Source organism: Myxine glutinosa, chromosome 7 (assembly GCF_964187855.1).
Source record: "Myxine glutinosa chromosome 7, kmMyxGlut1.1, whole genome shotgun sequence".
NCBI classification, from domain to species: Eukaryota; Metazoa; Chordata; class Myxini; order Myxiniformes; family Myxinidae; genus Myxine; species Myxine glutinosa.
In genome coordinates, this window is record NC_136267.1 from 32218369 (window position 1) to 32235737 (window position 17369).

The 17369-nt window shown below is 41.2% G+C and overlaps 1 protein-coding gene across 7 annotated transcripts in view; it reads right to left on the reverse strand.

Moving 5' to 3' along the window:
* The window catches only part of LOC137431094 (tight junction protein 2), a 184304-nt gene that overhangs the window by 72408 nt on the left and 94527 nt on the right, over positions 1-17369 (reverse strand). For all 7 annotated transcript variants that reach the window (XM_078781395.1, XM_068121996.2, XM_078781396.1 and 4 more), the window contains 4 exons: positions 16650-16758; positions 13221-13440; positions 7839-8020; positions 6158-6253 (listed from right to left, as the gene is read on the reverse strand). In XM_078781395.1, the coding sequence (XP_078637521.1) occupies positions 6158-6253; positions 7839-8020; positions 13221-13440; positions 16650-16758 (607 nt within the window). The remainder of the gene's footprint in view (positions 1-6157; positions 6254-7838; positions 8021-13220; positions 13441-16649; positions 16759-17369) is intronic.

Sequence of the window (17369 nt, forward strand, 5' to 3'; positions counted from 1 at the left end):
GTAACACTTGTTTGAACAATCCCAGCTTCTATCATGGTCAATTTTATATTGCTTGGTAGATTTTTATTATAACTTGCTAAAAAATTAGGATGAGGAATTTAATCTGTGTAGTGCTTGAAAGATGAATCATGGTGTGTTTTACCCTTCAGTGGCAGATTGATGGCAAATGGTATATTGGCCTACTCAGTGTTACCATCGCAACTGAAGTCTCATGATGCTTGGAACTTAGGTTCAAATATATATATATGGTCAGGATGGAAAACTCCAGTTTCCCTTGACATCATTAACCGAGGAGTTTAAGGTGGTGAAGGTGCGGGAGTTCGTGATGTTGGGAGATTCGAGTGATGCAGTGGTAAAGAATGCTCTCCCAGAGAAGAAGGGAAGTCGGAAGTGGAATGCAAGAGCAGAGGTGGATGAGATGGAGGAGCAGTTGCAACAGGAGGAGGTCGTGGGGATCGTACAGCATTGAAAGCACGGGAAGCATGGCTTGGGGTGGATGAAGCATGAGCGATGAGGAAAGGCATGTGTGAAAGAGAGGAGGAAGATGGTTGAGAGGGAGGTAAGAAGAAAGGAGGAGGAGGGGAGATATGTGAAAGCAGTCACACAGGCACAGCAAGGTGCTTGGATGCGGTGGGAAGGTGTGCGGGTGAGGATATTGAAGTGGCAAGAGATTTGGAGGATGGAGCCAATATTGTTGAGTTTCCTGTTGCGGGCAACGTATGATGTGCTTCCGTCACCAGGAAACTTGAGATTGTGGGGGTTGATGAAGGAGGAGAGATGTCATTTGTGTGGAGGTTTGGGAACGGTGCAGCATGAAATCAGTGCATGCTCAGTAGCATTGGCAGCAGGAAGATACAAGTGGCGGCATGATCAGGTGTTGGCGGTGGTAGTGCAGATGGTGCAACCAGATGTGCTGAAATCGAAACAGAGAAGAGTGGAGAAGGAGACCGATGGCGGAGAGGTGTTGTTTGTAAAAGAGGGCCAAGTGGTAAGAGGTGGAAAGAGGAGGAGGTGGCAGGCAAGAGGTCTGTCAAATGCTTGTGATTGGCAGGTGGTTGCAGACCTAAACCCACAATTGGTATTCCCAGAGGAGATCTGTGTGACAAGGTGCGGCCTGACATTGTCATCTGGTCACATGCAACAAGACAGGTCATCTAAGGAGAATTGTATGTATGTTGGGAAGAGAACATGGAGGAGGTGCACGAGAGTAAGAGAGGAAAGTACAGTGAGCTGGAGGCAGAGTGTCGGGAGAAGGGATGGCAAGTTTCTTGTCAGCCATTTGAGGTGGGGTGTAGAGGGTATATTGGCAATTCCTTTTCTGTATTTCTTGCTCGGCTTGGAGTGAGTGGGACAGAAAGAAGGAGGATGTGTGACAGAGTGGCCCAGGTTGCCTTGAAAGGCTCACTTAGGATATGGAGGAAGTTTATGGAGGCAAGTCGAACGGTGTATTTTGAGGTTGTGGGTGGTGGTTCATTTCAGCCTATCGGGATAGTGACTGAGTGCGGAAGAGAGATGGAGAAGTGTGAATGGTGTGTGTGTGTGTGTGTGTGTGTGTGTGTGTGTGTGTGTGTGTGTTGCAGGAGTGGGTGTGGTTTTGCATGAATGTGTTTTTGTTTGAGTGGTGCATGTTGTAAGGATAGGTGGTCGGTTGTTTTTTTATTTTGTTTTTGGTGTGTGCGTGAGTTGATGATGGGCTGTGAATTCTGGGAGTGGAGGCAGTTTTGTTGTTGTAGTCTGTGTTCTCAATGGCTGGGGGTGGGGGTATGTATGCATCCAGGTGTAGCTGCCGCATGTGGTGGCGTATGTGCCCCTGCTGGCCCACCTTAGCTGACCGTATCAAGGTTGAAGGGCCGAAACGGGATGATGCTGAGGACCTCGACTGAGGACCCAGTCAGTGAAGAACACTTGTGACCAGGTGTGTTTGGAAATTTTATATACATATATATATTATACAGTCACGTGAAAAAGTAAGTAGACCCCATGTAAAGTTTTGACTTTTTCAACATATTTCAACATACAGTTATTTTTTTTTGTATACAAGGTCGAGGCTTGTGTTAGAGCTAACTCCAACAACTGGTGAAAACTCCAGAAACCGACACATCGACTTACATCCCACATACAATTTGATCTTCATTTCAACAATATTGATAGATAAAGGAGAGATACTATAACAAATATCATGAAACATTTACATTTTGTAGTCCATTGTATAATTTAAATAAACATAAATGCAAATTTTGCATGTGGAAAAAGTAAGTACACCCTTGGCTCTAATAGGTGGTATTACCCCCTTTGGCAGAAACAACCTCAAGTAGGCGTTTCTTATAACTGTCTACCAGTCTCTGAGTTCGATTGGGAGAAATTTTTGCACACTTCTCCATGCAGAATTCTTTCAGCTGTGCGATGTTTGAGGGGTTTCTTTCATGCACAGCTCGTTTCAAATCCCCCCACAACATCTCGATGGGATTTAGATCCGGGCTTTGACTTGGCCATTCCAGAACCCTCCATTTGTTTCTTTTCAGCCATTCCTTGGTGGATTTACTGGTATGTTTAGGGTCATTGTCATGTTGCAAGGTCCACCTTCGGTTGAGCTTCAAATTTCCCACAGATGTCCTCACATTATCCTCAAGCACCCTCTGGTACAATGCAGAATTCATAGTGGATTCTATGATGGTGAGGTGCCCAGGACCTGATACAGCAAAGCTGCCCCAAACCATAATATTTCCACCACCATGCTTTACAGTTGGTATCAGGTTCTTGTGGTCAAATGCTGTCTTTCGTTTTCGCCAAACATGTCTTGTGGTACTGTGGCCAAATAGCTCTACCTTTGACTCATCTGTCCAGAGCACATTGTTCCAGAAGTGCGGGTCTTTGCCGAGGTGTTCAATGGCAAACTTTAGTCTTGCCCTGATGTTCTTTCTGGACAGCAAAGGTTTCCTCCTGGCACACCTCCCATGTAGATCAAATTTGTGCAGCCCCTTTCTAATGGTAGACTCGTGCACTTTGACATCAACAGTGGCAAGAGCTACGTGTAGGTCCCATGATGACATTCTGGGGTTCTTCGAGACTTCTTTCAGCATCTTTCAGTCTGCTCTCGGGCTGAACTTGCTGGGGCGGCCTGGCCTGAACAATTTGGCAGTTGTTTGGAATCTTCTCCACTTGTAGATGATCTTCCGGACAGTCGAATGATTGATTTCAAATTGTTTGAAGATCTTTTTAAATCCCTTCCCAGACTCGTAGGCATCTATAACCTTCTTTCTGAAGGCCTCAGAGAGCTCTCTTGATCTAGGCATGGTGACGCCGCACACTTCAACAACAAAGAGCAAACCAAACTAAATGTCTGAGGTTTAAATAAGACAGGTTCCTCCAAGATCCTCTCTAACGATGTTCTAATCATTTGCACCTGAGCTGGTGCACCTGATTCTAATTTTAGGTGTTTGAAGTAGTGATAAATGTCGGGGTGTACTTACTTTTTCCACATGCGAAATTTGCATTTATGCTTCTTTAAATTATACAATGGACTACAAAATGTAAATGTTTCATGATATTTGTTACATTATATTACCTTTATCTATCAATATTGTTGAAATGAAGATCAAATAGCTGTATGTTGAAATATGTTGAAAAAGTCAAAACTTTACACGGGGTGTAATTACTTTTTCACGTGACTGTATATGTATATATCTATATATATATATATATATATATATATATATATATATATATATATATATATATATATATATATATATATATATATATATAGATATATATAGATATATACTTACTGTCTTTTTGCAATTGTTGTTTTCATGTATTGTTATGCATTATGTTTTCCACTCTGTCAAAGCGCCTTTGGGCTTCTGGAAAAGCGCTATACAAAATAAATGAATTATTATTATTATTATTATTATATATATACAGAATATATACAGAATATATATACAGTACAGTATATATACATATATATATACAAGGACCTGCACAAGTATTCATGCCACTTCAAAGTTTTCACATTTTGATGCCTGAGCACCTGTGGTTTTTTGAATTTTGAATTTGTTTAAATTTTGTTTGAAATTGTTTAAATTTTCTTTGAATTTTCACCTGAGCTTAGTTCATGAGGTTTTCAAATCAAACTTAATATATAGTCTTCACAAACTACCTAAAAGTGAAAAAGATTTTTAAAATGCAGATAAAATGTGAATTTGTTTGATTAACAGAGAAAATTACATTATTTTCAGTTGGATAAGGATTCAAACGCTTTGCCTAATAAACACTAAATCACTTCAGGAACAAATTATTTGTTTGAAAGGTTACAAAATAAGTGCAATAGGTTTCACCTGTACGCATGTATTTAGTGGTTTAACTTAAAAATTAAGATCCCACACTTATCTAAGGACTTTTAAGGTGCAACTCACTTGGTCAACGAACAAGGCAAACATGAACACCAAGGAACTTTCCAAAGAAGTCAGACATAAATGGTGGAGAAGCTCCGTTCAGGAGAGGGTTATAAGAAGATTTCAAAGTCACTCATTATCCCTTTGAGTTCAGTGAAATCCATCATTAAGAAGTGGAAGATGTATCATACCCCACAGACTTTACCCTGACAACAGACTAAGTCAACCATCCAAAACTCAGCTTCTGGGCAAGCAGGAAACTGGGTTGGCATGTCACTGTAAATCCAACAATAACTTTGAAAGATCTTTAAAGCTCCATGGCCGAGATGGGGGTCAGTGTTCATCAATCAACAATATCCCGTTCCCTTCACAAAGCTGGCCTCCAGGACAGGTTACAATAAATCAGCCATTACCGAAAAAGATGCATATATGAGCTCGTATGGAGTTTGCAAAAAAAAAAAAACATCTTGATGACAGTGCAGGTATGTGGAGAAAAGTTTTGTGGTCAGACGAGACAAAATTTAACTTTTTGGTCTAAATGCAAAGAGTTACATCTGGCACAATCCTAACACCACTCATCACAAAGTTATTGGCAGAGGGAGCGATGTTTTGGGGGTGATTTTCATCAGCAGAGACTGGCAAGCTTGTCATGATAGAAGGGACAATGGACGGTGCAAAGCAAAGTACAGAATGAAAACCTGCTTGAGTTAGTCATTAATCTGAAACTGGGTTTAGAACCTCCTTTAGAGGCCATTTTCCCCTGCAGAGCAGGGGTTGGCCTTTTTCAGGCACCTTGGTCCCCTTTTGAAGCAATGTTTTATGGCCGGATGCCCTTCCTGCCGCCAACCCTGTTTGTCGCCTCTTGCGACACACAGGGAATTACCAGTGAACTGGTACTCAATTTGCCGACCTCGGAAGGATGACAGGCTGAGTCAACCCCCCGGCGTTAATTCAGCGATCGACCGGAATTCGAACGCAGGATCCTAGGATCCCAAGCCGGCACCCTAACCGCCAAGCCAACACCAGGCTTAATCTGAAACTGGGTATGACAATCACATTTCAGCATGACAATGATCCGAAGTGCAAAGATAAAGCCACACTGGAGTGGCTGAATAAGAAGAAAATAAATGTTCTTGAGTGGCCTAGTCAAAGTCCTGACTTGAACCCAATTTAGCATTTATGCCGAGACTTGAAGATTGCAGTCCATCGACAATCACCATCAAACTTGGCAGAACTAGAGCAATTTTCACGTGATGAATGTGCAAAGATTTCACCATCTCAATGGGTAAAGCTGGTAGAGACCTACACAAAAAGACCCATAGCACCCATTGCTGCAAAAGGTGCTTCCACCAAGTACTGATCTAAGGGGCTGAATACTTTTGCAACCAGTGAATTTTGATCTGTACATGTTTTTTGCAGGTATTCCTGCCATGGAACCTCCTTCCACGATAACAGTGTTTAGTTCGATCTCTGCAGTTATGAATACAAAAGTTAATTTGGAAAAATTGTTTAGAACTACATAATTAATAATTCCTCTAAATGTGGCATCATTAGTAGGGAGTGAATACCTTTACTAGTAGGGAGTGAATACCTTTACAAGACACTGTACCATATGGCTTTGCCCATTGTCTCCTAATATCCTTGTAATCCGTATCAATGCACACTGATGTCTGCTAATGTCTTTTTTCTTGCATGTGATTGATGTACAAGCTCTTCCAAGAATCTCACATAAATCATAAAAAAGAAAACAAAGTGCTTACTGGGGATTTCAAACTCGTTGGGCTCCTCTCGTGCAAGGCGTTCACAACCAACGTCGGAGAGTGGACCGAAAATGACCACAGGCCTTGGGAAGCCAGCTGTCACATCAATGCCCAGAAGGTCCAGAGGGGATTGGAAACAGAAGGAGAAACACACAGTAATAAACGTTAGGATTGATGCGTTCTGTTTTATTGGCAATCTTCAACATCACAGCAGCTGTTGTTGATGATTTCATGTTGCCGTGTGGGCTTTGTTCATGAACCTCCTTACGGCCCCAACAGGAACAATAAACAATGTGGCAAAAATGTAGCTGTTGCATCAACAGAAGGAATTATGACGAATGTTCTCAAATTATCAGTAAACACTTCCAAATGTCCCACTTATGGATTATTCAGCTTCTCTTCTAGAGGCTTTTCAGCATTCGTCAGATCTAACAGGTTCCTGGAGGCTCGCCCTGTATGCTCCCCATAGGCTGTGGGTGTTCGGCCTGACACATCTCCGGGTAGGCGCATTACCGGCCAGCACACAAGGAAGGCTTGGGCTTCACTGGTCTACGGCTCCTGAAAGGATGCCAATTTGGCCTCGCTCTCACGCCCCTACCTCACGGCGGCCGGCAGAGATTGGAGGGCCATGGCTGAAATGGATGGAGCTGATGGCCTTCCCCTCTCCTATTTTCTTTCACGCCCCATGGGGCACCCAACTACGGGTCACTACCACACTTTTCCGGGATGGCAGATGATCTTCATAATTAAATAACCACATGCCGGAGCAAAGATTACATCCTGATGATGGATACAGGTCCCATTACATGTTGGCGCATAGTTGGAGGTACCATTGCATGGCAGATCCAGATTCTAGAGGAACTTGCTTCACTGCTGGTGCTATGATCTCTAGCAAGCAAGCTTCACCAGCCAAGCAAGCTCCACCAGGGAGGATCTCCACCAAGCAAACTCCACAGGCCAAGCAAGCTCCACCAGGGAGGATCTCCACCAAGCAAACTCCACATGCCAAGCAAGCTCCACCAGGGAGGATCTCCACCAAGCAAACTCCACATGCCAAGCAAGCTCCACCAGGGAGGATCTCCACCAAGCAAACTCCACATGCCAAGCAAGCTCCACCAGGGAGGATCTCCACCAAGCAAACTCCACATGCCAAGCAAGCTCCACCAGGGAGGATCTCCACCAAGCAAACTCCACAGGCCAAGCCAGCTCCACCAGGGAGGATCTCCACCAAGCAAACTCCACAGGCCAAGCAAGTTCAACAAGGCTCAAAGCCCTTAAGCAATTTTACAGCCTCTTTCCTTTTCCATACTCATTTATATCCTGGCATAGTCACTGGGTCAGCCTCACGTGGTTTTCCACCATATAAATAGTTAAACGTTTCAGATCCCTTGGCTGGAAGATCCGTCTCAGGGGTTCTGCATTAGCTGTACGGAGAGCGCCCTAGGTCAATGTGAGCAACGTTCTGACAAATTCAAGAAGCAAAGTTAATCACTTCAAATTACATAAACTTTGGCAGAGTTTCTTAGTTACCCTTTCACTTACCTACTTGAATGTTTGGATTGTCATTGAAGTTGTTAGTTTGTTGTTTTGGTAATAAAACAAAGAGAAGAGTTTTGAGGATGTATAGGCCTCAGGATATTTGATGTCCAAATAGATGTCATCATCCAAAAATACTCCGTACCTTCACCAAGTACTACAGTCTCGTAAGCAGGTAAGTGCCTGTGAACAGGACGTGGAGATGCATCGCTTCTCTGTTTGGTCTCACTCTTCTTGACAGAGCGGAGGCTCCGGAATTTCCAGGAACCGGAGCGTGAAGGACCGGTAAGTTGTTGGTCTGACTGCAGTTGGACAAGCTGCTCAGCTCTGTCCAACACAAACATAAAACATAAACATATTATTTTCTGTTACCAGGAACATCTAAGAAATGTCTTTTAAAAATTGGAGATTTAATATTTAAAAAAAACAAGATTGAAGAAATCTGTCTTTAAAAAATTGACTTTTTATTGTCAACTAGCCGAAAACACCCGGCGTTGCCCGGGTACTTTTTGAATGAATTTACTACTATAATTCAGCTTTTACTCGCGGCCGTAGAAGATTGACTACTATAATTCAGCTCAGCTTTTAATTGCGAAATAGGTCCAGCCCGGCCGAGGCGGCCTCGCCACCTAACCTATAACCTTCTCGGGGCCTGTCCCGACATTTTTTGTTTCAGAGGTTTCCTCCTATCTTTCACCGTTCAGGAGATTAGTTCCGTGCAGACAAACAAACAAACAAACAAAAACTTTCTTTTATACAGTATATATAGATATATTTATTTTTGGAAGGTCACAATGCTTTGGACAATTATCCTCCACAACATGCACATTGCACATAGACCATGGTGATGCTCATGCTGTGCCCCCAGGATGGCCTGGCACCTGGTTTGTTATTGTGCACAATGTCATGACTCAATTTTTAATTCTCACCAGGTGTGTGCAGTTTGCAGTGGTAAAGCCTCATCAATGAACTGTACTTCGATTCCAGGAGGAATTTGAGGAAATTTAACCCTTTCTTAAGGAACAAATGTGCAATTTTCCATTTCCCCTGAAGGATATTTCTACTCCAAGGATATAACATGCTCAGAACTTCCATCCAACCAAGTTATTTTCCTTGGACAATCTATGAAAATAATCCCTTTTGAAATACCAAAGTTCATGAAATTCGCCCTCCTAAGCTTTTCTATGAGAATTACATGCACTTCCCACCAATTTTTACCTCCGCCACCAAAGGTGGATGGAGGTTATGTTTTTACCCCTGTCTGTCTGTTTGTGTGTTTGTTAACAAGATATCTCAAAAGGTTGTGGACGGATTCAGACGACATTTGGCAGAAAGGTAGTGTATGTGACAAGGACGAAATGATTAGATTTTGGTGAAGATCCGGATCTGCCTACTAGAATTTTAAAAGTAATTATTCAGCCTTGCAGCAAGCAAGCAAGCTGATATATACAGACTTGGCATTTAATATGGAATTTTTTTTTTGTGGGGGTGAACTTACTTTTCAAGATGTCTTAGAACCAAAAGTTCATTGGAATTATGTTGAAATTATTCTAGATTTTGTTAATGTGACCTTTAAAAGAAACAAAAACCACATTTGACATTTCCAAACAAATAAATTGATCCTTGAAAGTGATGTAAACTGATATCGAACTCAATTCATGGACAATACTGTGTTAAACTTCTGTACGTTTTCCAGAAGTATCTCTTTATTTTGCACATTAGCCAAAAATTTTTTTAACAAAAACAAAAGTTAAATTACGACTGGGATTACGGACAGTAAAATTACAGTTCAGTACTTCGTGTAACCCCCACGAGCATTCAGGAGAGCACGTACACGTTGAGGCATGCTGTTCACGAGATTTGCCAAGGTTTGGACAGGAAGCGCTTGCCATGCAGTGACAGCAGTCTGCTGCAATTCACGCACAGAGGTCGGCTGCTGGTCCAAGTGGTCGATTTGACGCGTTAATTCTGCCCACAAGTTCTCTATCGGATTCATATCCGGGGACATGGCAGGCCACTCCATATGCTCTACACCACGGTCAGCAAGAAAGTGTTGGATCATGCGAGCACGATGAGGCCGTGCATTGTCATCTTGGAAGACAAAGTTTCCTCGAAAGGCTGCACGAGCAAATGGAAGCAATGTTTCTTCCAGAATGGCCCTATACTTGAACTGGTTCAGGTTTCCATTCAGAACAACCAGGTCAGTTTTGCCCCCCGCATGAAAAGCAGCCCAAACGGTCACCCCACCACCTCCAGCTTGGACTATTGGCACTATACAATCTTTGTTGTAGGCTTCATGCACTTGTCTGCACACTCGGACGCGGCCATCTTGACGATAGACCAGAAATCTAGACTTGTCACTGAAGATCATGTGAGTCCAGTGTCCTGGCTGCCATTGACGGTGCTCTCTGGCCCACTGCAATCGGTGCTAGCGATGTTGTCTGGTCAGGCGTGGCTTTCTCAGGGGACGCCTGGCACTATCGCCTGCTTGAACCAGTCATTGGTTGACTAGCCTTCTGGATACAGGCACATTTGTCAGTTGCTGCCACTCAGCCCTAAGCTGATTAGCTGACTTGGTACGGCCATTGCGGACTAACCGGTGCAGCTGGCGATCATCCCTCCTTGTGGTTCTGCGGGGACGTCCTGGCCTCGGTATTGGAGTAGGGACACCCCTCTGAGCATTTCGTTTCAGGATCTTTGACACCTGACCTTGAGTGATGCCATACTGCCGAGCAATAGCACGCTGTTTCATGCCATAATTTCGTAAAGCCACCACTCCATGACAAACAGCATTGTCGAGTTGACGGACCATCTCCAGAGGAAGCGGCAATAACTTTTGGAGACGTGCAGCAGTTGTTTTCCACTAATACAGAACGCAACAACCCTTGTATACCCGTCTGTGAAGCCAATCGTCAAATGTACCTGTCCGTACATTTTGCCACGCCACCTGTGATATAATCCTGTTGTTGACTTCTTGCTGCGACAGACAATCAGTGACATGGTTCTTTTAACAAATAAATCACCAAAGTGTAAAAGAAACTCACCAGATTTATATGCTGAGTGAAGAAAGTAAACCCAAGTCAAGAAAAAAAAATATTCCATATTAAATGCCAAGTCTGTAGCATAGGGCCAAAATTATATATAACAGGATATCTCTAAAAGTTATAAGACGGATTTGGACGAAACTTGGTGGACAGGTTGGGTGTGTGACAAGACCGAATCGATTCGATTTTTGCGAAGACCTGAATATGGATTCAGATATGAGAATTATTTGATTTTTGAAGTGATTCTACGGACACCATTGAGAGATCGAGCGAAAAGCGATATATAACATATTTTTAAAAGTTGTTGACCAGTTGTGAATAAACTTGGTGGACGAGTTGGTTAGGTGACAAGAACAAGATGATTCGATTTTAGTTCAGGTCCGAATCCAGATTCGGCCTATCAGTGGGATAGAAACCATAAACAGTTTAGCCTGGTGGAGGTATGCCCTCTACCGAGAGCCCTTCTAGTTTTGAGCGGAACTCGGTAGAGTGCATATCTCCACCAGGCTGGACAGTTTAGGTGTTTTATCCCAATGATAGGACAGATCTGGATTCGGACCTGAACCTAAATCGAATTGGATTGTTATCGTCACCTCCCCCAACTCACTCCCCAAAGTTTTATTTCTAAATTATCCACAACTTTTTGAAATATCATGCTATATATAATTTCTGGCCCTATCACACAATGGTGAAGAATCAATTAGAATTAAAAAAAACTCTCATATCCGGATCCGGATTCAGATCTTCACCAAAATCGAATCAATTCTTCCTTGTCACACACCCAACCAGTCCACTAGGTTTACTCTGAATCCGTCCACAACTTTTTGAGATATCGTGCTATATATTATTTTCAGCCCTAAAATCCTCCAATCAGGATCCGGATTTGAATCTTCACCAAAATCAAATCCTCTTCGTCATTGTCACATACCCAACCTCGGCACCAAATTTCATCCGAATCCGTCCACAACGTTTTGAGATATTGTGTTCACAGGCAAACAGACAAGAAAAGACATCAGGCAGTAGCCTGACAAGGTATGACGAAAATCGAGAGAACCTTGACCTTTGACCTTGACTTTTGACATATATAGTCAAATACCATTGACATTCCGAAGGACCTTCCCTTTGGCAGTATTTTCCCAACCACCGTGTCTCGCTACACCTAATATGAAGCGGATAGAGCTGAAAATGTGTTTTATGCAAATGACACCACTGTCACCTTGACCTTTGACCTATATAGTCAAATAACATTGACAGCCTCAATTTTTTCCCTTTGGAATCCTCTGCTAAAGTTTGACAAAGATAGCTGAAAGAATTCGCGAGTTATCGCTCTCACAGACAAACAAACAAACGAGACAGACCGACACAACAAACAGACAAAGGTGAAAACATAACCTCATCCACCTTTGGTTGCGGAGGTAATAACAAATAAAGAACGACCGTCTTTGAATCCTAGTGAGGAATGCATTAGCCTGCTTGGAATCCTCAGATGAACAATTCGCATTAGTAGACAATGGACAAAGAAACGCATTATACATCATAAACAACACATCTGAGTTTAACATCCATTGTACTTTTCTGTTATTTATCCAGTGTCTACCAATGCCCTTCCTTGTCCTACATGTAATATGTGTACGAGGTTCCGGCATTTTCTACACTAGGGCATGCCCGTACTATATCTATATCTAAAATTATATCCCCCCCTCTATTTACATGAAATGGTTTGGTTCATGAAATGTTTTGGTCCATTCGCAACGCCAAAGCGAACGGCGAACGCTTTACATGAAATGGTTTGGGTCATGAAATGTGTTGGTCCATTCGCAACGCCAAAGCGAACGGCGAACGGCTTGCGAGTACAGTGACAATCCCCCCCCCCCCCCCCCCTCTATTTAGATGAAATGGTTTTTATTAGTTTTAAAACATAGTTTAACGCCAACATAGCGCCAACATAGTTTGCAAACGTGAAATAAATGAATACGCTCTCAAATGTGCCATCCGAGGCAGAGTGTGTCCGCCACGTTCGGCACACGCGATAGCTCGCTGCTCTCTGATTGGTTGAATCGTTTTTTGGACATAGCTCGGTAAGTAATTGTCCGATTAATATGAAACCTTGAAAAGGCACATCCTCGGGTCCCCAGCAATATACCTGGCAAGTTTAAAGTATATCGGACCCGTGGTTGTCGAGAAACAGCGGTCACAGACAAACAAACGTACAAACGTACAAACGTACAAACAAACACACAGAGATTACTGGAATTATAGATAGATGAGCCTTCGCTGCTTGAGAAGGAAAAATAAATGTCGAGCTTGTAGTCCCAAATATGTTATGAATAAAAGCATTTATCGATTTCATTTTACACATATATTATATAATAGCATGAGAAGAAACTTCGAAAAATATTACAACTCGTTGCAGTGAAAATGTATTGTGGCTCAAATGCAGGAAAGCTGTAGCTTGTTTCTGCATGCCCAAAAACCTTTCAAACCTGTTTCTGCTGGGGATGACACCACGCTCAAGCTCGGTTTGTCCCTCGCCGAGACGCAAGACGAGCCAGGAACCCAGTTCCCCACTATGCAGTGTATCAACCACACGGAACACCTCCCCGGAACCGAACTCCAGACTTTGTGCGGTCTCTGCCTTGTACTCAAAGTGTGTGCGGATGTAGAAGGAATCGCGGATATTGCAGTCCATGACACTGCGGTACACTGTACCAACACAATTGCGCTTTAGTTGATCCCATGACATCCCTACAGCAGAACTCTCCATTACGATGAAACAATACTCGGTATATATTTTACAAGCAAAGGTACCCGGCATTGCCCGGCAAGGCCAGTTCTCTCGTCCCACCGCTCCTCCTCCCCTCCCTAATCTAACCCATTTCCAATCTAACCTGATTCATTGCTTTGTGGCTACTGAAAACATTTTGCAATTCTCTCTTCAACTCGCAGTTCACTTGTCACATTGCTTTACTCATTCTAATCCTTTCGTATATTCTGCCTTCCTAACTCCTGGGATGTCCCCACGGAAAACCGAGCTGTGGTCGCCACGCCCACTGCTCACGCCATGGGAGCCTTCACCTGCTTAATTATTTTCATTGCACTCAATGAAGTTACACTTTAGGAAACAAGCCCAAAAGTCTAACAGCGGTGTAGCCAGGCTTATAAAATATTATAAACCACAAACACACATCATTAGCTTTTTTAACAGTCGATAATGCTGTTTATAACATTAAACAAAGAAATTTGGAGGAATCCCGCCATCCGTGAGGTAAGTTGTACTTACAGAACTGAGCAAAGATCTACTGTAATCTATATACCCCACAAGGGTTGGAGGTGTGCTCATTAACAGCTAGCTAGCGCTTGCCAAGCTAGCCATTCCTTAAAGGTGCACAGAAATGCAGAACATTTTTGACTTATTTGTATGAGTGTCAGTTTTTTAAAAATAGAAATCGATTTCTTGTATAAATAAGTAATAGCTAATTATTTTTTATATAATTTTTTTCCTTTCCTTTTTAGCGCTCTTGCACCCTGCTAAGCCCCGCCCTAAAAAAAACCCGAATTTCACTGCTACCTTGCTTATTGCTATTAAGACATATGCTTATTTATAAGAATCAATGATTTCTTTAAATTTTCAGATTTCACTCTAGATTTTGACATTTATTTCGTCCAACAGCTCCAATCCTCAAATATGAATACAGATTTCGATTAGATACTTTAATTAGTCCATGAGAGGTCATCATGGTCTCAAGGCAAAGGCCAGTACCAATGCATTGTTAATATATTATCAATTCTACAACTTTGTATTGTTAATATACTACCAATACTACAACTTTGTATTGTTAATATACGACCAATACTACATCTTTGTATTGTTAATATACTACCAATACTACAACTTTGTATTGTTAATATACTACCAATACTACAACTTTGTATTGTTAATATATTACCAATACTACAACTTTGTATTGTTAATATACTACCAATACTACAACTTTGTATTGTTAATATATGACCAATATGACAACTTTGTATTGTTAATATACTACCAATACTACAGCTTTGTATTGTTAATATACTACCAATACTACAACTTTGTATTGTTCATATACGACCAATACTACAACTTTGTATTGTTAATATACTACCAATACTACAACTTTGTATTGTTAATATATGACCAATACTACAACTTTGTTTTGTTAATATACTATCAATACTACAACTTTGTATTGTTAATATGCTACCAATACTACATCTTTGTATTGTTCATATACTACCAATACAACATCTTTGTATTATTAATATATTACCAATACTACAACTTTGTATTGTTAATATACGACCAATACTACAATTTTGTGTTGTTAATATATTACCAATACCACAACTTTGTATTGTTAATATACTACCAATACTACAACTTTGTTTTGTTAATATACTACCAATAATAGAAATTTGTATTGTTAATATACTACCAATACTACATCTTTGTTTTGTTAATATACGACCAATACTACAATTTTGTGTTGTTAATATATTACCAATACCACAACTTTGTATTGTTAATATACTACCAATACTACATCTTTGTTTTGTTCATATACCACCAACACAACATCTTTGTATTATTAATATACTACCAATACTACATCTTTGTATTGTTCATATACGACCAATACTACAACTTTGTGTTGTTAATATACTACCATTACTACAACTTTGTATTGTTAATATACTACCAATATCACAACTTTGTATTGTTAATATACGACCAATACTACAACTTTGTATTGTTAATATACGACCAATACTACAACTTTGTATTGTTAATATACGACCAATACTACAACTTTGTATTGTTAATATACTACCAATACTACAACTTTGTATTGTTAATATACTACCAATACTACAACTTTGTATTGTTAATATACAACCAATACTACAACTTTGTATTGTTAATATATAACCAATACTACAACTTTGTATTGTTCATATACTACTAATACTACATCTTTGTATTGTTAATATACTACCAATACTGGTTGTTCTTGCAACAAGATTGCAACAACTCTGGTCCTTGCGACCATATTTATGAGAATTGCACTGAGATACATTTCCCTGATTATAACGAAAATATATCTTATTCCTGAGGTTCCCACTTCATTACACCAATCTCCATGACAATGTTAGGGATTATGGAGTGACATAGTATTGTTTGAAATGATCATTGATACTTTTTTGGTCATTCTTTAACGGACTAACGTCAATATAGCATCAACAACAGCTCTTATCTTCGCTCTTACACGAGCCTCGATTCCGTATATACACACAAAAAAAAAATTAATGGAAAAAAACAACACTTTTCCAGCTATATCTTAGGAATGATTAATCCAGTTTACAATTATTGGAGTCTCCCACAAGGAAGATGACCCCCCCCCCCCCCCCACACCAGACACCACACACCCCTCAAGCCAAACTCTTCCCGGGTTTCCAATTTTTTCTTCCACTTCTGTGATTGAAAGTTTGAGACTGGATCCATATTATTCACCCCCTGTGTCCCCATATTATTCACCCCCTGTGTCCTCCCCTTGCTCTCATTCCTCCCCACATTCCTTATTTCTCCACTCCACCTCTATTTTGTCCCTCAACCCTGCTGTTGATACTCCCCCCTCTCTGCCTACTGTTCTTTTCAATCTGTTACATCTTGATCAATGTGTTACAATGTTTCAATGTGTTCTTGCACCTCCACGAGCCTCAAAACTGTACGTAAAAATAAATCTAGACCAAAGCTTCAAGAATGAATTTCACAAGATAGAAACAACAAATGTCTAACAACTAGATGAAGAGAAATACTTGGATGTGAAAAGGATTGAGAAAGTTGCTTTTGTGAGTTTGTGCTATTGTCTCACCATCCCACTTCTGCTGCGCATGGAGCGTTATGAGCTGTCCCTTTGGCAAATGCAGAAGGAAAAATACGGCGTCCTCCCTGATTGTGTGCATGAAGTCCACATCATTTACCTGTGGCAAAACAACTCAAGTCATTAGGCCTCTTCATAAATAAAAGCCAAGGTTACACCAGTCTAGTGAGGGCCACAGACAACACCAATCTCCAGACAATGAATACAACAATATAAATCCCATGATATTCTTGGGTGCATAAAAGCTTCCACTGCAAGAATAAAGATGTCATCATCGTAATCAGTATTACCTAAGTCACCTGAGATGGTGGATGGAGCTTGGTTTCACTCGTACCTGTCTGTTTGTTTGTCTGTCTGTAAGCAGGATATCTCAAAAAGTTGTGGATGGCTTTGGACGAAATTTGGTGGACAGGTTGGGTGTGTGACAAGGATGAATCCATTATATTTTGGTGAAGATCCGGCTCCAGATCCTAAAAAAAAGTTAAGTGATTCTTCACCAATGAGAGATCGGGCTAAAAAAACTTATATAAAGCACAATATCTCAAAAAGTTGTCGACGAATTTGGACGAAACTTGGTGGATGAGTTGGGTCGGTGACAAGAACAAACCGATTAAATTTTGGTTATGGTCAGGATGCAGATCCGGCCTACCAGTAGAATACAAAAGGTAAGCCTGGCAGAAGTAGGCTTAACAGTTTACCTTTTGATGTGCC